The 23,311-nt window shown below is 38.9% G+C and overlaps 1 protein-coding gene across 7 annotated transcripts in view; it reads right to left on the reverse strand.

The window, feature by feature from the left end:
* DNM3 (dynamin 3) overlaps positions 1-23,311 on the reverse strand; it is a 645,907-nt gene that overhangs the window by 433,166 nt on the left and 189,430 nt on the right. For all 7 annotated transcript variants that reach the window (XM_070385287.1, XM_005902409.2, XM_005902410.2 and 4 more), the window contains exons 3-4: positions 19,797-19,946; positions 17,991-18,194 (exon numbers count right to left, since the gene is read on the reverse strand). In XM_070385287.1, the coding sequence (XP_070241388.1) occupies positions 17,991-18,194; positions 19,797-19,946 (354 nt within the window). The remainder of the gene's footprint in view (positions 1-17,990; positions 18,195-19,796; positions 19,947-23,311) is intronic.

A 23,311-nucleotide genomic window follows, 5' to 3' on the forward strand; every position in this document is an offset into this window, starting at 1 on the left:
GAAGTGTTTTTTATCCTTCAGGAAGACTTCTGGTCATGCTAGAAATGAAATTCGTTTGCTGTGAAATAAATCACCATAAAAAAATTTCCAGACACATTTGTCTTCTTAGTAAGGCCTCTAAACAGCCCTCTATTGCAGATGACAAGCTTGAAGGGTAATGCCTAAATACTGCTGTGCCCAGAAGATAAAAGGCACAATGAGAGTCTTCATGGGTAATGAACTCATGCTCAAGTAATAAATCAGTATCATTAGAGTCAGCATTGACTCTTCTGCTTTTTATACAGAAAATGTGAGTGCCTCTTTATGATGAACTGCTCAGTGAAGGTATAGCAGTATCTATAAAACACACAGATGTTAGTGTCACCTCAAGTCATGTTGAACAGTGGTGTAAACATGGTGTCTTCATTTTATGACATTTAGAACCTATCAGGACAGGTGGATATTACATTACCACAAATAAACTCAATGTTGAAAGCTATCTCTCCACCAATCAATCTAACCAGCTATTGTCATCTGTATCCATATCATCTGCCTTTCCTATTCTTAAAATTGGGAACAATCTAATTCTCTTCCATCTTGGATTTTTCTCATATATTTACACTGTCTTTATCCTGTTTCACCTAAATTTATTCTATTTCTATTCTTATCTACCAATTTTATCTCTCTTCTGGTCAGTTCTCATCAACACACAAACAAGCTATTAATACTGCTCATCTTTCAAAAACATTCTCTGATTTTAAATGACTAGTGCCCCATTTTTCTCTTTCCCTCTACAATGAACCTTGCAAAAGCTGTCTGTATTCTGTCTCCACATCCAAGTTGCTTTGGAACCCTCTACACTTTCTATTTCTGCTTTATTGACTATGCCAAAGCCTTTGACTGTGTGGATCACAATAAACTGTGGAAAATTCTGAAGGAGATGGGGATACCAAACCATCTGACCTGCCTCTGAGAAACCTGTATGCAGGTCAGGAAGCAACAGTTAGAACTGGACATGGAACAACAGACTGGTTCCAAATAGGAAAAGGAGTACGTCAAGGCTGTATATTGTTGCCTTGCTTATTTAACTTCTATGCAGAGTACATCATGAGAAATGCTGGACTGGAGGGAGCACAAGCTGGAATCAAGATTACCAGGAGAAATATCAATAACCTCAGATATGCAGATGACACCACCCTTATGGCAGAAAGTGAAGAGGAACTAAAGAGTCTCTTTATGAAAGTGCAAGTGGAGAGTGAAAAATTTGGCTTAAAGCTCAACACTCAGAAAACTAAGATCATGGCATCCAGTCTCATCAGTTCATGGGAAATAGATGGGGAAACAGTGGCTGACTTTATTTTTCTGGGACCCAAAATCACTGCAGATGGTGATTGCAGCCATGAAATTAAAAGACGCTTACTCCTTGGAAGGAAAGTTATGAAAAACCTAGATAGCATATTAAAAAGCAGAGACACTACTTTGCCAACAAAGGTCCGTCTAGTCAAGGCTATGGTTTTTCCAGTAGTCGTGTATGGATGTGAGAGTTGGACTGTGAAGAAAACTGAGCACTGAAGAATTGGTGCTTTTGAACTGTGTTGTTGGAGAAAACTCTTGAGAGTCCCTTGGACTGCAAGGAGATCCAACCAGTTCATTCTGAAGGAGATCAGTCCTGGGTGTTCTTTGGAAGGAATGATGCTAAAGCTGAATCTCCAATACTTTGGCCACCTCATGCGAAGAGTTGACTCATTGGAAAAGACTCTGATGCTGGGAGGGATTGGGGACAGGAGGAGAAGGGGACGACAGAGGATGAGATGGCTGGATGGCATCGCTGACTCGATGGACATGAGTTTGAGTGAACTCCGGGAGTTGGAGATGGACAGGGAGTGGAGAAACAGCTCCAGAAGGAATGAAGAAGCTGAGCCAAAGCAAAAACAACACCCAGTTGTAGATGTGTCTGGTGGTGAAAGTAAAGTCTGATGCACTGAAGAACAATATTGCATAGGAACCTGAAATGTTAGATCCATGAATCAAGGCACATTGAAAGTGGTCAAACAGGAATGAAATGGCAAGAGTGAACATCAACATTTTAGGAATCAGTGAACTAATAAAATGGACAGGAAGGGGTGAATTTAATTCAGGAGACCATTATATCAGAGAAAGGTAGGCTCACATCACGTTCTGCTACTCACCAGCTATTATAACCATGAGCGAGTTCCATAGCTTCTTGAAGCTTCATCTTTCAGTCACTCAGTCAGGTCCAACTCTTTGTGACCCCAGGGACTGCAGCACACCAGGCTTTCCTGTCCTTCATTATCACCCAGAGCTTGGTCAAACTCATGTTCACCCAGTCAGTGATGACATCCAACCATCTGACTCTCTGTCATCCCCTTCTCCTTCTGCTTTCAATCTTTCCCAGCATCAGGATCTTTTCTAATGCTCTTCACATCAGTGGCCAAAGTACTGGAGTTTCAGCATCAGTCCTTCCAATAAATATTCAGGGTTGATTTACTTTATAATTGACTGGTTTGATCTCCTTGTAGCCCAGGGGACTCTCAAGAGTCTTCTCCAACGCCACAGTTCAAAAACATCAATTCTTCAGCGCTCAGCATTCTTTATGGTCCAACTCTCACATTCATACATGACTACTGGAAAAAGCATAGCTTAGACTAGATGGACCTTTGTCAGCAAAGTAATGTCTCTGCTTTTTAATATGCTGTCTAGGTTAGTCATAGCTTTACTTCCAAAGTAAAGCATATTTTAATTCTGTGGCTGCAGTCACCATCTGCAGTGATTTTGCAGCCCAAGGAAATAAAGTATGTCACTGTTTCCATTGTTCCCCATCTATTTGCCATGAAGTGATGGGACCAGATGCCATGTCTTCGTTTTTTTAATTTTGAGGTTTAAGCCAGCTTTTTTACTCTCCTTTTTCACCTTCATCAAGAGGCTCTTTAATTTCTCTTCACTTTCTGCCAAAGGGTGGTGTCATCTGCATATCTGAGGTTATTGATATTTCTCCTGGCAATCTTGATTCCAGCTTGTGCTTCATCTAGCCCAGCAATTCTCATGATTTACTCTGCATAAAAGTTAAGTAAGCTGTGTGAAAATATACAGCCTTGACGTACTCCTTTCCCAATTTTGAACCAGTTGTTATTCCATGTCTGCCTCTGTTACTTTTTGACCCGCATACAAGGTTTCTCAGGAGGCAGGTAAGATGGTCTGGCATTTCCATCTCTTTAAGAATTTTCATAGTTTGTTGTGATCCACACAGTCAAAGGCTTTAGCATAGTCAATAAAGAAGCAGATATTTTTCTGGAATTCTCATTTTTTTTCTGATTCAACAGATATTGGCAATTTGATCTCTGGTTCCTCTGCCTTTTCTAAATCCAGTTTGTACATCTGGAAGTTCTTGGTTCACATACTGTTAAGTCTAACTTGGAGGATTTTGAGCATTACTGAAAGGTAGCTGCTACCATCTGTGAATGACACCAGGATTTGTGGCCTCCAAAGGAGAGGAATTTGATCCAGGGCCAGTGACAAGACTTGATCACTAAGAGCTTTTTGTGTAATAAAGTTTTATGGAAGTATAAAAGAGATACAGAAAGCTTCTGACATAGACATCAGAAGGGGACAGAAAGAATGACTCCTTGCCAGTTTTTAGAAAGGAGTTATATACCTATTAGAATGCTGCTAATTAAGAGAAAGTAAATGCCTCAAAACTGAGAAATTTGCACCAGGCGCCTCACCCACAACATGCATTTTGAGATAACATTAGCACAAGGTAAGTCATCCCAGGCCATAAAAAAACTGACATGAATCTTGAAGAAAAGCAGATTTCCAAACAAATACATAGTTCAGCATAGCTTAAAAAAGACATTTCCATGAGAAAAATGCATTGGTTAGCACAAGGTTTGAGATAAAGTTCAGGTGGATCAGGTGTCACCATGCAACACAGGATAAGAAGAGAAAATAATAAAAACATCTGCCACTTGCAGTTTTATTTCCTTCTGCAGTTTGGGGGCCTCTGACCTCCCTACCAAGGCTATTAACACTCTCATTACCTTGCTAGCATGTGAAATGAGTGCAACTGGCAGTAGTGTGAACATTCTTTGGCATTGCCTTTCTTTGGGATTCCAGTGAAAACTGACTTTTTCCAGTCCTGTGCCCACTGCTGAGTTTTCAAAATTTGCTGGCATTTAGTGCAGCACTTTCACAACATCATCTTTTAGGATCTGAAATAGCTTAGCTGGACTGCATCACCTCCACTAGCTTTATTCATAGTGATGCTTCCTAAGTGATGCCCACTTGACTTCCCATTCCAGGATGTCTGGCTTTAGGTAAGTGATCACACCATCATGGTTATCTAGGTCATGAAGATCTTTTTTGTGTATTTCTTCTGTGTATTCTTGCCACCTCTTCTTAATATCTTTTGCTTCTCTTAGGTCTACCATTTCTGTCCTTTATTGAGGCCATCTTTGCATGAAATGTTCCCTTGGTATCTCTGATTTTCTGAAGAGATCTCTAGTCTTTCCCATTCTGTTGTTTTCCTCTATTTTTTTGCCTTGATCACTGAGGAAGGCTTTCTTATCTCTCCTTGCTATTCTTTGGAACTCTGAATTCAGATGGGTATGTCTTTCCGCTTCTCCTTTGCCTTTTGCTTCTCTTCTTTTCTCAGCTATTTGTACGCCCTCCTCAGTTAACCATTTTGCCTTTTTGTATTTCTATTTCTTGGGGATCATTTTGATCACCGCCTCCTGTACAATATTACAAACCTCCATCCATAGTTCTTCAGGCACTATGTCTATCAGATCTAATCCCTTGAATCTTTGTGTCACCTCTACTGTCTAGTCATAAGGGATTTGACTTAGGTCATACCTGAATGGTCTAATGGTTTTCCCTACTTCATTTTAAGCCTGAATTTTGCAATAATGAGTTCATGATCTGAGCCACAATTAGCTCCCAATCTTGTTTTTGCTAACCATATAGAGCTTCTCCATCTTTGGTTGCAAATAATATAATCAATCTGATTTCGGTACTGACCATCTGGTGATGTTGGTGTGTAGAGTTGTCTCTTGTGTTGCTGGAAGAAGGTGTTTGCTATGACCATTGTGTTCTCTTGGCAAAATTGTGTCTGCCCTGCTACATTTTGTACTCCAAGGCCAAACTTGCCTGTTACTCCAGGTATCTCTTGACTTCTTACTTTTGCATTCCAATCCCCTATGATGAAAAGGATATCTTTTTTGGTGTTAGTTCTAGAAGGTCTTGTAGGTCTTCACAGAACCATTCAACTTCAGTTCTTTGGCATAAGTGGTTTAGGCATAGACTTGGATTACTTTGACACTGAATGGTTTGCCTTGGAAACGAACTGTGATAATTCTGTTATTTTTGAGACTGCACCCAAGTACTGCATTTTGGAGTCTTTTGTTGACTGTGAGGGCTACTCCATTTCTTCTAAGGGATTCTTTCCCACAGTCATAGATATAATTGTCTCCTGAATTAAATTCACCCCTTCCTGTCCATTTTATTAGTTCACTGATTCCTAAAATGTCGATGTTCACTCTTGCCATCTTGTTCCTGTTTGACCACTTTCAATTTGCCTTGATTCATGGACCTAACATTTCAGGTTTCTATGCAATATTGTTCTTCAGTGCATCAGACTTTACTTTCAGCACCAGACACATCCACAACTGGGTTTTGTTTCTGCTTTGGCTCAGCTTCTTCATTCCTTCTGGAGCCATTTCTCCTCTCTTCTTTAGTGCATAGTGGACAACTACCAACCTGGGGTGTTGATCTTTCAGTGTCATTTCCCTTTGCCTTTTCATATTGCTCATGGGGTTCTCGAGGCAAGAATACTGAAGTGGATTGCCATTCCCTTCTCCAGTGGACCACGTTTTGTCAGAACTCTCCACCATGAACTGTTTGTCTTGGGTGGCCCTACACAGCGTGGCTCCTAGTTTCATTGAGTTAGACAAGGCTGTGATCCATGTGATCAGTTTGGTTAGTTTTCTGTGACTGTGGTATTTGCTTTGACTCTTTTATGATGGATGAGGATAAGAGGCTTGTACAAGCTTCCTGATGGGAGGGACTGGCTGTGGGGAAACCTGGGCCTTATTCTGGTGAGCAAGGCCATTCTCAGTAAATCTTTAATTCAATTTTATGCTGATAGGTGGGGCTGCGTTCCCTTCCTGTAGTTTGGCCTGAGGCCAATCTATGGTAGGGGTAATGGTGACCTCCTTCAAAAGGCCTTGTGCCAGCATGCTCCCAGGACTGTTGTAGTCAGTGCCCCTGACCCCTCAACAGGCCACTGTCAACCCATGCGTCTGCTGGAGAGACACTCACAGGCAAGTCTGGCTCACTCTCTTGTGGTGTCACTGCTCCTTTCTCCTAGGTCCTGGTACTCACAAGGTTTTGTTTGTGTCCTCCAAGAGTTTTTGTTTCCCCAGTTCTGTGCAAGTTCTGTAATCAAATCCCACTGGCCTTCAAAGTCAAATTCCCTGGGGGTTCTCAGTTGCTTTGCTGGATCCCCAAGTTGGGAAATCTGCTGTGGGCCTAGAACTTTTTCAACAGTGTGAGAACTCCTTTGGTATAATTGTTCTGTAGTTTGTGAGTCACCTACTCTGCAGCTCTCTGGTAGGGCTAATGGAGACCTTCTCCAGGAGGTGTGGCATAAGTCTCTAAGCTTAGTTTCTCTTACATAAAACTGAGCAATGCTACCTACCCTACAGATAATTGTGGTTATAACATATGACACATAGTGTTATTACACTACCATTTCACTTGAATTAATAATATATGTTGAGGACCAAATCACATCCCCTAAAATACAAAAGTATTCATTTCATAAAGCAGGTCCTCTATAAACTTTTTTTTAGGGGGGAGGGGAACTTTTATGATCCCACAATAAGAGAAGATGCCATGGAAACAGCTTATTTTTTAAGTAGTGAAGAGTCACAAAAATAATTAGAAATATGTACTGTACATCTACCTAGTCTAGCATCCTACTAGATGGTCCAGCATGTAGAATTAACACTATTGAACACAAGCACTTTGCTGGGCTCAATAGACGCCTGATGAATGAATGTCGAACAACAAATTAATGAATTGGCTAACAAAGGCAGTGACTGAATTTTTAAGACACCTGAGTAAAACTTCTAAATTGCTGGAGGAAGTATTTCTTAGAGAAATCAATGCAAGGTAGTCACCAAGGTGAGAATCATATCAACCCATGTTACGAATCCAAGTCTGCCCCTTTTACTCTGTATCTGTGAGCAGCAGTTGGCACAATGCCTTAAACACACTAAGCCAGGTTAAGGATAATCCTCCTTCCACCCAATCCCAGACTCAACCTAGCTAAGCTCTTCTTTCACCTAAAGTTAATCTAGTAATTTGCTGGTGAATCTGAAATTATTTTAACTTTTATGACACATTATTAAAATACTCAAAATAATTCTTTCACAATTCTGTTATCAAGTCTCATTAATTCACATTCCTGTAGGCAACAGTTTGGATTACAGAATACTACTGATTGTTTTACACATTTACTATTACTATAACTGATGCACAATAAACAAAAGAACAGGGACATCCCTGGTGATCCAGCAGTTAATACTCCGCGCTTTCATTGAAGGGGTACAGGTTCCATCCCTGGTCAGGGAACTAAGATCCCACATGCTGTGCGGTGCAAACAAACAAAAAAATTATTTAACAAAGTAGTGTCCCATGAATATTTTCAAAAGGAAAACAATTGCTAGCATCTGACTAGCCATTTAGACTAAGAGTTGTCTTTACAGACAAATTTACCTTATTTACTTATCATAGCAACCTTTTGAAGTAAGGTTTATTATCATTGCATGTCATTTTAGAGTTGAGGCAATAAAGTTCAAAAAAGTTAAACAGACTGTCCAAGAATATATAACCAGGAAGTCACAGATCAGTTTCAAAACCCTGTGTTCTGTCATCTATCAGATCAAATCAGATGAGTCGCTCAGTCGTGTCCGACTCTTTGCGACCCCATGAATCGCAGCACACCAGGCCTCCCTGTCCATCACCAACTCCCAGAGTTCAGAGACTGACGTCCATCGAGTCAGTGATGCCATCCAGCCATCTCATCCTCTGTCGTCCCCTTCTCCTCCTGCCCCCAATCCCTCCCAGCATCACAGTCTTTTCCAATGAGTCAACTCTTCGCATGAGGTGGCCAAAGTACTGGAGTTTCAGCTTTAGCATCATTCCTTCCAAAGAAATCCCAGGGCTGATCTCCTTCAGAATGGACTGGCTGGATCTCCTTGCAGTCCAAGGGACTCTCAAGAGTCTTCTCCAACACCACAGTTTAAAAGCATCGATTCTTCAGCACTCAGCCTTCTTCACAGTCCAACTCTCACATCCATACATGACCACTGGAAAAACCATAGCCTTGACTAGATGGACCTTTGTTGGCAAAGTAATGTCTCTGCTTTTGAATATGCTATCTAGGTTGGTCATAACTATCCTTCCAAGGAGTAAGCGTCTTTAAATTTCATGGCTGCAATCAACATCTGCAGTGATTTTGGAGCCCCCAAAAATAAAGTCTGACACTGTTTCCACTGTTCCCCCATCTATTTCCCATGAAGTGATGGGACCGAATGCCATGATTTTAATTTTCTGAACGTTGAGCTTTAAGCCAACTTTTTCACTCTCCACTTTTACTTTCATCAAGAGGCTTTTTAGTTCCTCTTCATTTTCTGCCGTAAGGATGGGGTCATCTGCATATCTGAGGTTATTGATATTTCTCCCAGCAATCTTGATTCCAGCTTGTGCTTCTTCCAGCCCAGCATTTCTCATGATGTACTCTGCATATAAGTTAAATAAACAGGGTGACAATATACAGCCTTGACGTACTCCTTTCCCTATTTGGAACCAGTCTGTTGTTCCATGTCCAGTTCTAACTGTTGCTTCCTGACCTGCATACAAATTTCTCAAGAGTCAGATCAGGTGGTCTGGTATTCCCATCTCTTTCAGAATTTCCCACAGTTGATTGTGATCCACACAGTCAAAGGCTTTGGCATAGTCAATAAAGCAGAAATGGATGTTTTTCTGGAACTCGCTTGCTTTTTCCATGATCCAGCGGATGTTGGCAATTTGATCTCTGGCTCCTCTGCCTTTTCTAAAACCAGCTTGAACATCAGGAAGTTCACGGTTCCCATATTGCTGAAGCCTGACTTGGAGAATTTTGAGCATTACTTTACTAGCATGTGAGATGAATCCAATTGTGCGATAGTTTGAGCATTCTTTGGCATTGCCTTTCTTTGGGATTGGAATGAAAACTGACCTTTTCCAGTCCTGTGGCCACTGCTGAGTTTTCCAAATTTGCTGGTATATTGAGTGCAGCACTTTCACAGCATCATCTTTCAGGATTTGGAATAGCTCCACTGGAATTCTATCACCTCCACTAGCTTTGTTCATAGTGATGCTTTCTAAGGCCCACTTGACTTCACATTCCAGGATGTCTGGCTCTAGGTCAGTGATCACAGCATCGTGATTATCTGGGTCATGAAGATCTTTTTTGTACAGTTCTTCTGTGTATTCTTGCCATCTCCTTAATATCTTCTGCTTCTGTTAGGTCCATACCATTTCTGTCCTTTATCGAGCCCATCTTTGCATGAAATGTTCCTTTGATATCTCTGATTTTCTTGAAGAGATCTCTAGTCTTTCCCATTCTTTTGTTTTCCTCTATTTCTTTGCATTGATCGCTGAGGAAGGCTTTCTTATCTCTTCTTGCTATTCTTTGGAACTCTGCATTCAGATGTTTATATCTTTCCTTTTCTCCTTTGCTTTTCAATTCTCTTCTTTTCATAGCTATTTGTCAGACCTCCCCAGACAGCCATTTTGCTTTTTTACATTTCTTTTCCATGGGGATGGTCTTGATCCCTGTCTCCTGTACAATGTCACGAACCTCATTTCATAGTTCATCAGGCACTCTATCTATCAGATCTAGGCCCTTAAATCTATTTCTCACTTCCACTGTATAATCATAAGGGATTTGATTTAGGTCATACCTGAATGGTCTAGTGGTTTTCCCTACTTTCTTCAATTTCAGTCTGAATTTGGCAATAAGGAGTTCATGATCTGAGCCACAGTCAGCTCCTGGTCTTGTTTTTGCTGACTGTATAGAGCTTCTCTATCTTTGGCTGCAAAGAATATAATCAATCTGATTTCGGTGTTGACCATCTGGTGATGTCCATGTATACCATTTAATAAAGCAATTAATTGAAGAGTGATTTGATGAAGTGCAAAGAGCACTAGATGAAGAGGAAGGAGATATCACAAATACACTGTGTGGTTGCAAGTATGTTATTCAACACTGCATACATCTGACAGGCAACTTAGCCAGCATGCACGCAGATCACCTGAACAAATGTCCTCACCCCAAAATAGGACCTCACCATAACCAATCTCAAAGTATTCTGGTGAAACTAAAATCAAAGTATGTAAAAGTAATTTGAAAATTTAAGACCACTATACTGGGAAAAATATATTAAAACATTATATCATTCTGATGATTAGGAATTTGACCTTTTAAATAGTATAGTCATTCCTCTTGAAGTTTTACTAAAAATCCTCATTTAGTTAGTAAAAACATTTTTCACAAATTACTCAAAAGATAAGCTCAACCTTTGTCTAGCTACAAATTTGTGACATTACACATATACTGGGAGAATAATTCATCATGAAGCTTATTTCAATATAAAACATGTATAACTCTATCCCAGCATTTTAGTAACACTTACTTTGAAAAAAGAGTTTACTTTTAAGATCATTATGCAAATAATTTATAATTAACTTATCAACAGAAACTTCCTTCTCAAGTATATATTCAAATATATCCAAATCCTGCTTAATTGAAAATAGCCTATGTCAAATAGGCTTAATTCAGTGCAAAGTAGCTACTGCCTAAAATAGACCATATCTCAGAAAACTATATAATTATGTACCCTGGTGGATAAGATTAGAATTCAGATATCTTGAATAAAGAATGATCTTCTATTATCTAAATAGGTCATCCTCTTTAGCTAAGGGCAAAACTTCAGGAAAGGTGTACATGAAGTGATGAGAACAGACTTTCAAGCTAGCCAAATCAATCCTGAAGCCTAACAGGGTGACAGATGTCACAGTCAGATTGCCCTCATCATCTCAACTCAAATATCTTTTATATGGAAATGTCCTGATTTCCATATAATGTCCTATACATAGGATTAGGATAAAGAATATTGGACTAGAATAAGGAATGGTGGAATAGAAACTCTGAAAAGACCATTCCTTCATAAAAGCAATAATACAGGCAATAGTTGTCAAAGTCAACTTTTTCAGAAGTCTCAAAATTAATCAAAAGCTTACAACAAAGTGAGGGGCATTTATTCAATAAAATCTCTGGATCTCAGGAAAAACAGAAAGATTTGTGATGTTTCAACTTTCCCTATTCCCATTCTCCCCTCCTTAGCTCTGCAGTAAACTTAAAGACCAAAATCCCACAATTATAGTGGAAAAAACTAGCATCCTGAAGCTACTGGAAGGACGAGAACAGGGTTGGAATACATCAGAAGTACCACTTTCAGAGAAGTATAATTATTTAACTTGTCTAGTAATTAAAATACTCATTTATAGGGCTTTTCTTTATTTTACCTGGCTCAGAGTTTCCTCAGTAAAAATAGCCTTTTCCCCCAGAAAGCCTGTGGAAAACAGTAAGTGGCAATTGTTTAACATAACAGCTGCCTCAGGCAGCAGTAAGAGTTGGGGCAAAAAAAAAAAAAGATGATGACCAAAAAACTTTAAAGGAAAATCTGGGGAACGAGATAGCCATTAAGGCCTTTGAATTTTGTATAATCTAGAATCTAGCAGGCCATGCCTGGGGTTACATACATTCTCAGGAAACATCTCAGAAAGCCCTAAACTCTCATCTCTAGCTAACCTTAAGGGTCTACACAAGCAGAAAGTGAAAACTAAGGCACAGCTGTGAACTGCCTGCACACTGAAGGCACATTCCAAAATGTACGTCAAATTCTTCAGCAAATGCTGGGAGACTTCCTGGCTCTGAGCATTTAAAAAAATTTCTGTCCAATAATTAGTTGACCAATGAGAAAATTGAGTAAAGACTTTTTAATGACCACAAACAACAAAAAATACAGACTTTACAGAATTAGCTCAGGAAAATTACTAAGCAAATAGCAACAACAACCAACAACAAAAACAAACATTGGAGGAGGAGAGGAATCTGATTTTGAGTGGTGCCACATTATACTACTTAAAATATTCCATTTTCAACAAAACATTATAAGATGTATGAAGAAAGTATGCCTCATACACAGAAAAATATTCAATAGAAACTGTCTCTGAGGAAGTCCAGACATCAACCTTACTAGACAAAGATTTTAAATCAGGTATTTTAAATATTTTTTTAAGAACTAAAGGAAGTCATATATAAATAACTAAAAAAGTAAGAGAATGATATTTCACCAAATATCAATATAGAGATTAGTTTTAAAAAATAAAGTCTGGAGGTGGAAATTAAAATAATAGGAATAAAAACATTTCCCAGAAATATTCAACAGCAGATGTGAGCAAGCAGAAGAAAGAACCTTCAGACCAGTCAGTTGAAACTGTTCCTCTCATCTGAGGATTAGATAGAAAAAAAGAAGAAAATAAAGGAGTAAATCAAGCATGTGAACATACATTTAGTGGAAATTTCAGAAAGAAAAGAAATGGGAAGAAAGAATAGTTAAAGAAATAATGGCTGAAAATGCCCAAAATTTGATGAAAACTAAACTACACATTCAAAAAGTTCAACAAACTCCCAGCAAGATAAAAAAGCAAAGAGATTCATTCCTATAAACACCATAATCAAACATGCAAAAGACAAAGAGAAAATCTTAAAAGCAACAAGAGAGAAAAGATTCAAAGGATCTTCAATGAGATGAACAGCTGATTTCTCATCAGAAAATTATAGAGGTCAAAAGGCAGTAAGATGGCATGCTCAAAGTGGTGAAATAAAGACCGTGAACTAAGAATTCTCCTTCAAAATTAAGGAGAAATTAAGAGATTCCAAGACATATAAAAACCAAAAGAACCCCTCACTAGCAAATTTACCCTACAAGAAATACTAACTGAAGTCTTTCAGGCTGAAATGAAAAGACACCAGACAGCAATGCAAATCCACACAAAGGAGGAATACTGGTAGTCCAGTAAAGAGTCCGCATTTTTATTGCAGAGGGCACAGGTAGGATCCCTGGTCAGGGAACTAAGATCTCACAAGCCACACAGTGCAGCCTAAATAAATACATAAATAAATAGTCAATCCATTAAAAAAAAATCCACACAAAGCAATAAAGAACGTTGGTAAAAGTAACTACAGTTGACCCTCCGTATTCACTGCTTCTATACCCATGATTCACAAAACCATGGATCAAAAATATTCAAAGAAAATTCCATAAAGCTGCCAAAAGCAAAACTTGAATTTGTCACATACCAGCAACTATTTACATAGCAATCACATTGCATTAGGTATTATAAGTAATCAAGAGACGATTTAAAGTATACGGGAGGATGTGTATATTCTACAAGCAAATATCGTGCCATTTTATATGAGGGACTTGATTCACATATGTATTGGAACCAATTCCCCATAGATATCAAGGGACAAATGTACATAAATAAATGTAAAAGAAAATATAATGTATTTGTGTTTGTCTGTAACTTTTTTTCTCCTAACTGATTTAAAAGAAAACTACAAAAGCAATAATTATATCTGTGTTGATAGGCACATGATGTATAAAGATAAATTGTGTAATAATAACAACACAAAGGAGAAGGACGGAATGGAGCTCTATGAAGCAAAAATTTTGTATACTATTGGAATTAAGCTCGTGTTGACCTAAACTAGATTGTTCTAAATTAAGAGATCAATTATAATCCCATAGCAATCACTAAGAAAATAACTTTAAAATACTCAAATAAATGACACAGTAATTAAAATAATACTTTAGAAAACACATTTTTAACAAAAAAGAACAAGGCAATAATAAAGAAATATAAAAACAAAAAATATATAATATATACATAAGATAGTAAAACAACAGCCATAAATTCTATCAGTAATTACATGGAAATGGACTAACACTCCAATCAAAAGGAAGATACGGTTGAATAGGCTTTTTAACAATTGAACCAACTATATGCTATTTACAAAACATACATTTTATATTAAAAGACACAAATAGGTTGAAATTTAAGGATGGAAATAGTTATACCAGGCTCCTGCTGCTGCTGCTAAGTCACTTCAGTCATGTCTGACTCTGTGTGACCCCACAGACGGCAGCCCACCAGGCTCCCCCGTCCCTGGGATTCTCCAGGCAAGAACACTGGAATGGGTTGCCATTTCCTTTTCCAATGCATGAAAGTGAAAAGTGAAAGTAAAGTCGCTAACAGGTACCAAAAGAGTTGAAGTGGCTACACTAAAATCAAACAAAATAGAATTTAAGACAAAATTGTTACTAGAGAAAACAGAGAACATTATATAATGATCAAAAGGTCAATCCATCAAAAAGATATAATGAATACAAATACACCTAACAACAGTCTTAAAATATATAAAGCAAAATTCAACACACTTGAAGGGAGAAACAGACAATTTATCTGAAAATGAGAGGCTTCAAACTCATTTTCAATAATAGAAGAACTAGACAGAGGAACAAGAAGGAAATAATATTTGAATGGCATTATAAACCAATACACCTAGAAAACATCAAGAGAACACTCAACAACAGGAAAAAAATACATTCTTCTCAAATACACATGGAACATTCTTCAGGGTAGACCATATGTTAGGTCATAAAATAAGTCTGAATAAATGTAAAGGGACAAAAATGACACAAAGTATGTTCTCTAATCACAGTGAGATGAAGTTGGGAAGACAGAGAGGGTAAATAAATGTATTTGTCAACCCCAATATATTATGTCTCTATATCTCATATTCTAAACTCAAGTTGCATTGAGTCCTACAGCATCTTCTTTTCTCTTTTGATTATTTTACTAAAAATATGAACACTCTTGCTGTGGGCAAGAATTCACCCTCTTCCTTTGGAGCTTCAGTAATGTCCAGGACCAGCCAAAGCCTCAGGATAGCAGCACATAAAAGTGGGTCTCTGGTGGAGACCTAATAACCATGCAAACCTGAGGGTTCTCAAGTACAACAATGTTCAGGAGTTTCAGCATTGAAACTAGGACACAAAAACAAATAATAAACCCTGAGGTTAGCAAGGAATTTCTAGTAACTAAACCAAGAAGTGTACTTAAGAGCTTTCAGGCAATGAATTTGTTCTCTTTAGCCATCACTATGCAAAAGTAGACAAGGAAGTAGAATACCATGGCACTGAATATTTTCTCTATTCCTGCAAAATTATCAATTCTCTGCAAAGTTATCTGTCAATTATCTGCAAACTTTAAAAAATCTGTTCTTAGGACTACTGTTTACAGTATATAAAAAATTGGGGTAAAGATGGGCTATCTTTAAAAGCAGGAGTTAAAATGAGCTGTAAGAAATCAGGTTCATTTGGGATAAATTCATGAATATTCATATGGCAATTTCTAAGCAGTATTTAATACAAATAAGCTTGTAAAATAAGCCAGGTCTGTAACAGAAAAAGAGGCCTCATTTAACTTTCTGGATATATATTTGTGGCAGATAGACTGGGGATATCATTTGCACTCCTCCATGAAGCTTCACTACAAACAAAGCTAGTGGAGGTGATGGAATTCCAGTTGAAGTGTTTCAAATCCTGAAAGATGATGCTATGAAAGTGCTGCACTCAATATGCCAGCAAATTTGGAAAACTCAGCAGTGGCCACAGGACTGGAAAAGGTCAGTTTTCATTCCAATCCCAAAGAAAGGCAATGCCAAAAAATGCTCAAACTACCACACAACTGCACTCATCTCACATGCTAGTAAAGTAATGCTCAAAATTCTCCAAGCCAGGCTTCAGCAATACATGAACCGTGAACTTCTAGATGTTCAAGCTGGTTTTAGAAAAGGCAGAGGAACCAGAGATAAAATTTCCAACATCTGCTAGATCATGGAAAAAGCAACAGAGTTCCAGAAAAACATCCATTTCTGCTTTATTGACTATGCCAAAGCCTTTGACTGTGTGGATCACAATAAACTGTGGGAAATTCTGAAAGAGATGGGAATACCGGACCACCTGACCTGCCTCTTCAGAAACCTGTATGCAGGTCAGGAAGCAACAGTTAGAACTGGACATGGAACAACAGACTGGTTCCAAATAGGAAAAGTAGTACATCAAGGCTGTATACTGTCACCCTGTTTATTTAACTTATATGCAGAGTACATCATGAGAAATGCTGGGCTGGATGAAGCACAAGCTGGAATCAAGATTGCTGGGAGAAATATCAATAACCTCAGATACGCAGATGACACCACCCTTATGGCAGAAAGTGCAGAGGAACTAAAGAGCCTCTTGATGAAAGTGAAAGAGGAGAGTGAAAAAGTTGGCTTAAAGCTCAACATTCAGAAAACGAAGATCATGGCATCTGGTCCCATCACTTTATGGCAAATAGATGGGGAAACAATGGGAACAGTGGCTGACTTTATTCTGGGGGCTCCAAAATCACTGAAGATGGTGACTGCAGCCATGAAATTAAAAGACGCCTACTCCTTGGAAGGAAAGTTATGACCAACCTAGATAGCATATTCAAAAGCAGAGACATTACTTCGTCAACAAAGGTTCATCTAGTCAAGGCTATGGTTTTTCCAGTGGTCATGTATGGATGTGAGAGTTGGCATATAAAGAAAGCTGAGTGCCAAAGAATTGATGCTTTTGAACTGTGGTGTTGGAGAAGACTCTTGAGAGTCCCTTGGACTGCAAGGAGATCCAACCAGTCCATCCTAAAGGAGATCAGTCCTGGGTATTCATTAGAAGGACTGATGCTAAAGCTGAAACTCCAATACTTTGGCCATCTCATGAGAAGAGTTGACTCATTGGAAAAGACCCTGATGCTGGGAGGGATTGGGGGCAAGAGGAGAAGGGGACGACAGAGGATGAGATGGTTGGATGGCATCACCAACTCAATGGACATGTGTTTGGGTGGACTCTGGGAGTTGGTGATGTACCAGGAGGCCTGGCGTGCTGCGGTTCATGGGGTCGCAAAGAGTCAGACACCACTGAGCAACTGAACTGATGAAGTTTCAGCTGAAGTAAGTGTCGACTTCTCAAGGATATGACTGTGCTGCACTCTCTAGACTCCACGGATGGAAGTGCTTTCTCTGTTCCATCAGATAGCCTGATCTTGTCTCTTCAGGACAAGAATGCTTATGAGACAGGGGTTTTAGTATCATTTTTATAACTAGATTCCAGCCCCAATCCATATTCTGGCTCTCCCAAGCCACTAATGCTGAAAGAGGAGTCCCAGTGATGTTCCCCATCTAGCCACCTGGAACTTCCACCCGCTTTGTTTCAAGCTCCAGTCTCAGGTATATAGGTTTAGACTATATTCCCCAGTTATTTTTCTTTTAGCATCTTAAATACAAAAGAGCTAACAACATTAATAATGGCTAATGTAAAGACTCTGGGAGTTGATGATAGACAGGGAGGCCTGGCATGCTGCGATTCATGGGGTTGCAGAGTCGGACACGACTGAGAGACTGAACTGAACTGAACTGAAAAGGGATCAATGGTAAAGAATTCTACTGCAAAGTAGGAGATGTGAATTCAATCCCTGGGTCAGGAAGATCCCCTAGAGAAGGAAATGGCAACCCACTCCAGTATTCTTGCCTGGAGAATCCCATGGACAGATGAGCCTGGCAGGCTATAGTACATGGGGTTGCAAAAGAGTTGGACACAACTTAGCAACTAAATAACAACAATTTAACTGATAATGAAATCAAGTCATGAGATTTTGTATTATCTTGAAATATACCCAAACTCTTGACATTTGAAACTAATTCCCTTTCATCTAATGGGCCACACACTCACCTTGAGGATCAACTTCTTTCGCTAGCTTCAACGCATCTGAGTTTGCAAGATCAGTGTTGGCTGGGGTAACAGCCAGAATCAGACAGTTCTCCCGTGTGATGAACTGCATAATCATTTCTCTGATCTGGTACTCAATATCTGGAGGCTGATCTCCCACGGGCACTTTAGTAATTCCGGGCAGGTCAATCAGGGTTAAATTTAACACTGTGGAAACGGAAAAAAAATGTCTTACATGTACCATCAATGCTGAAAGATATCAACAAGGCAGAATCATGTGTTATTTTCCTAGAAATGAAACAAGCTGAGCGTTATATAATGTGTATCTGAAGGGTTCCAACTCATGTGCATAGAATAAAACAGGATAGAATTCAAACTGGCCTTGCAAATTTTCTCTATTTTTATGATATGATTGTGCTAGGTCAAATGATCATTTTAACATAATTTAAGAAGCGCTGATTTGCATACCTAATAGCTTTCTCAGAGAGTTGCCATGTTTGTAACTAGGGGCCTATAATTCAAACACGGAACAATAAGAGAATATATTGTCTATCTTGTACTTCCCTTAAAATGGTGTAAAAATGCTCAGAGTAAGGTTTGTCCTTCCTTTTAAAAGCATTATGCATTATTTACAAAGTGTTAGCCACTTAGCCTGGGCTTCCCAGGTGGCTGAGTGGTAAGGAACATGCCTGCCAATGCAGGAGACATGGGTTCAAACCCTGGGTGGGGAAGATTCCCTGGAGAAGGACATGGCAACTCACTCCAGTATTCTTGTCTAAAAAATCCCATGGACAGAGGAGTCTGGTGGGCTACAGTCTATGGGGTCATAAAGGGTCAGACTCAACTTAGCGACTAAACAACAGCAACAAGTCGCTTAGCTTATTGGAAAGCAGTTAGTCATTAAGTTAGTGTGCAGCCTCTACAGCCAGACTCATGGAGCACCATTCTGGAAACCCAGGAAACTACTAAGTCAGTGACTCCAGCCCTGACCTGGCTATTGTTCTCTCTATACACAAAAGCTCCAAGTCCTCTTGCTGCTGCTGCTGCTGCTAAGTCGCTTCAGTCGTGTCCAACCACGTGCAACCCCGTAGACGGCAGCCCACCAGGCTCCCCCGTCCCTGGGATTCTCCAGGCAAGAACACTGGAGTGGGTTGCCATTTCCTTCTCCCCAAGTCCTCTTGGGAAGTCATAATTGAGCATTTCATGGTCCAATTTAAAAGCAACAGAACTGGGGAGAAGATTAGAGATGAAAATCTGTCCCACCAAAATCTTAGTCATTCTGGAGGCTGTTTATTCTGTATTACCCACCAAGAATTGGTTATCTAATTTATAAGTTTTTCTTGACAGTCTGGGGAGAAAAAATCACAGATGATTCCTCAGGAAGAGAATAAATAAGAATATATAGGACTGAAAGAATATTCATTAAAGAAAACTCAACCATAGTACCAAGCACCTCTAAGATTTTTGCAAAAGCTGAAGATACTAAAAATATAAGTTTTCATGCATTCTTCTTTAGAATTCTAAAAGTTTAAAATATACATAAACAAAACTTTGTAAAATAATGTACTCAATTCTTTTACAAATTATCTCCTCCTGACTTCCATAAATAATTCTATGAGCTGTTTGGATTATATCATTTACTGAAGTACCTAAGCACAATCTTACACACCAAGATTTAAAACAATTATGTAAAGTTTAAAAATAAAATAAAAATTAAAAAAGCCATTTTACATAAATAATGTATGTTAATTAACATACATAGTAAAAATTTTTGAGGACAAGAATTTGGAATTTTGTTATTTTACTTACCATGTGGGGAATAGACTCGTAAATTAATAGGTATGGAGGAAATGCCTTTATTCATTCCAGTTACTCGATCTGTTTCAGCTTCAATCTCATGGCGAACTTCATCAAAATCTGTAAATTTTTTTCCTTTGCAGTGTAGAAATTCAGCATATTCTATAAAAGACAAATTAATACAACCTAAAATTCAGGTACTCTTGCAGTAATTATAAGGAAACGATGCTTCTTTAATTACAAGTCAAAGTATCCAATATTGCCTCTTCAGCCATCATAATGAGAGAACATGGAGGTAACTAAAAAGCACAGTTAACACTTGAGAAATGTTAAACACAGTACAAATGCTAATGGTGCAGAATTGCTAATTTTCAGATTAGCAATTAACTATTAAAAGCAGTCTTTAAACTGCAAAGCCTATTAAATAAAGAGAATTTTGGCCCTCCAAATGATATAACAAATAACAGCAACCAATTCTCAAAGAAGTTAGAGCTGGGATATACAAAAAGCCTACTTACTAATCCTATTAGCATGTCCTTTCTGAATATCACCACTTTAACATGATGGATGCTAAACCTGGAATGTTAGGTCCATGAATCAAGTAATAGTAAAGAGGAGGTGGCAAGAGTGAACACTGACATCTTAGAAATCAGTGAACTAAAATGGATGGAAATCAGCGAATTTAATTCAGATTACCATTATATCTGGGCTTCCCTGGTGGCTCAGACAGTAAAGCGTCTGCCTGCAGTGCGGGAGACCTGGGTTCAATCCCTGGGTTGGGAAGAGCCCCTGGAGAAGGAAATGGCAACCCACTCCAGTACTCTTGCCTGGAAAATTCCATGGACAGAGGAGCTTGGTGGACTATAGTCCATGGGGTCACAAAGAGTTGGACACAACTGAGTGACTTCACTTGTACTTTCACCATTATATCTACTACTGTGGGAAAGAATCTCTTAGGAGAAATGGAGCAGCCCTTATAGTCAACAAAAGAGTCTGAAATGCAGTACTTGAGTGCAGTCTCAAAAACAACAGAATGATCTTGGTTTGTTTCCAAGGCAAACCATTCAGCATCACAGTAATCCAAGTCTATGCCCCAACCGCTAATGCCAAAGAAGCTGAAGTCGATTTTATGAAGATCTCCTACAAGACCTTCTAGAACTAGCACCAAAAAAAAAAAAGATGTCCTTTTCATCACAAGGGATTGGAATGCAAAAGTAGGAAGTCAAGATATACCTGGAGTTAAAAGGCAAGTTTGGCTTTGGAATATAAAATTAAGCAGGGGAAAGGCTAATAGAATTTTGTCAAGAAAACACACTGGTCCTAGCAAACACCCTCTCCAACAACACAGGAGACAACTCTTAACACGGACATCATCAGATGGTCAATACCGAAATCAGATGGATTATGTTCTTTGCAGCCAAAGACGAAGAAGCTCTATACAGTCAGCAAAAACAAGACCTGGAGCTGACTGTGACTCCAATCATGCACTCCTTATTGCAAAGTTCAGGCTTAATTTTAAGAAAATGGTGAAAACTACTAGGCCATTCAGGTATGACCTAAATCAAATCCCTTATGATTATACAGTGGAGGGGACAAATAGATTCAAGGGATTAGATCTGGTAGACAGAATGCCTGAAGAACTATGGACTAAGATTCATAACATTGTAAAGGAGGTGGTGACCAAAACCATCCCCAAGAAAAAGAAATGCAAGGAGGCAAAATGATTGTCTGAGGAGGCCTTAGAAATGGCTGAGAAGAGAAGTGAAAGACAAGAGAGAATGAGAAAGATATACCCAAATGAATGCAGAGTCCCCGAGAATAGCAAGGAGAGATAAGGAAGCCTTCCTAAGTGAACAATGTTAAAAAAGAAAAGAAAAGAAAACAATACAATGGGGAAAACTAGAGATCTCTTCAAGAAAGTTGGGAGCTATCAAGGGAATATTTCATGTAAGGATAGGGATGATAAAGGACAGAAACAGTAAGGACCTAACAGAAGCAGAAGAGACTAAGAAGAGGTGGCAAGAAGTTCTTCTATATAGAACTATACAGAAGAATATACAAGAAGGGTCTTAATTACCTGGAAAACCATGCTGGTGTGGTCACTCACCTAGAGCCAGACATCTTGGAGTATGAAGTCAAGTGGACCTTAGGAAACATTACTACAAACAAAGCTAGTAGAGGTGATGGAATTCCAGCTGAGCTATTTCAAATCCTAAAAGATGATGCTGTGAAAGTGCTGCACTCAATATGTTAGCAAATTTGGAAAACTCAGCAGTGGCCACAGGAGTGGAAAAGGTCAGTTTTCATTCCATTCCCAAAGAAGGGCAATGCCAAAGAATGTTCAAACCACTGTACAATTGCACTCATTTCACATGCTAGCAAAGTAACGCTCAAAATCCTTCAACCTAGGCTTCAGCAGCATGTGAAGCGAAAACTTTCAGATGTACAAGCTGGATTTAGGAAAGGCAGAGGAACCAGAGATCAAATTGGCAACATTTGCTGGATCACAGAGAAAGCAAGGAAAATTCCAGAAAAACATATACTCTGCTTCATTGACTATGCTAAAGCCTTTGTGTAAATCACAACTGGAAAATTTCTTAAAGACATGGGAATACCAGATCCCCTTACCTGTCTCCTGAGAAATTTGTATGCAGGTCAAGAAGCAACAGTTAGAACTTCACGAGAAACAATTGAATGGTTCAAAATTGGGAATGGAGTACATCAAGGCTGTGTATTGTCACCTTGCTTATTTAACTTCTATGCAGAGTACATCATGTGAAATGCCGGCTAGATGACTCACAAACTGTAATCAAGATTGCTGGAAGAAATATCAACAACCTAAGACATGCAGATGATACCACTCCAATGACAGAAGAAGAGAAACTAAAGAGCCTCTTGGTAAGGGTGAAAGAAGAGAGTGAAAAAGCTGGATTAAAACTCAACATTCAAAAAATGAAGATCATGGCATCCGGTTCCATTATGTCATGGCGAATAGAAGGGAGAAAAATGGAAACAGTGACATATTTTATATTCTTGGGCTCCAAAATCACTGCAGATGGTGGGGCATGAAATTAAAAGATGCCTGCTCTTTGGAAGAAAAGCTATGACAAACCTAGAGATTAGGATATTAAAAAGCAGAGACATCATTTTTCCAACAAAGATTCTTATAGTCCAAGCTATGCTTTTTCCAGAAGTCATGTACAGATGTGAGACTTGAACCATAAAGAAGGCTGAGCGCCAAAGAATCAATCCTTTTGAATTGTGGTGCTGGAAAAGACTCTTGAGAGTCCTTTGGACTGCAAGCAGATCAAACCAGTCAATTCTAAAGGAAATCAACCCTGAATATTCACTGGAAGGACAGATGCTTATGCTAAAGCTCCAATACTTTGGCCACCTGATGCAAAGAGCTGACTCACTGGGAAAGACTGAGGACAGAACAAAAAGGTAGTGACCAAGGATGAGATGGTTGGATGGCATCACCAACTCAATGATGTGAGTTAGAGCAAACTCAAGGAGATAGTGAAGAA

This window comes from Bos mutus, chromosome 16 (genome assembly GCF_027580195.1).
Source record: "Bos mutus isolate GX-2022 chromosome 16, NWIPB_WYAK_1.1, whole genome shotgun sequence".
Taxonomy (NCBI): domain Eukaryota; kingdom Metazoa; phylum Chordata; class Mammalia; order Artiodactyla; family Bovidae; genus Bos; species Bos mutus.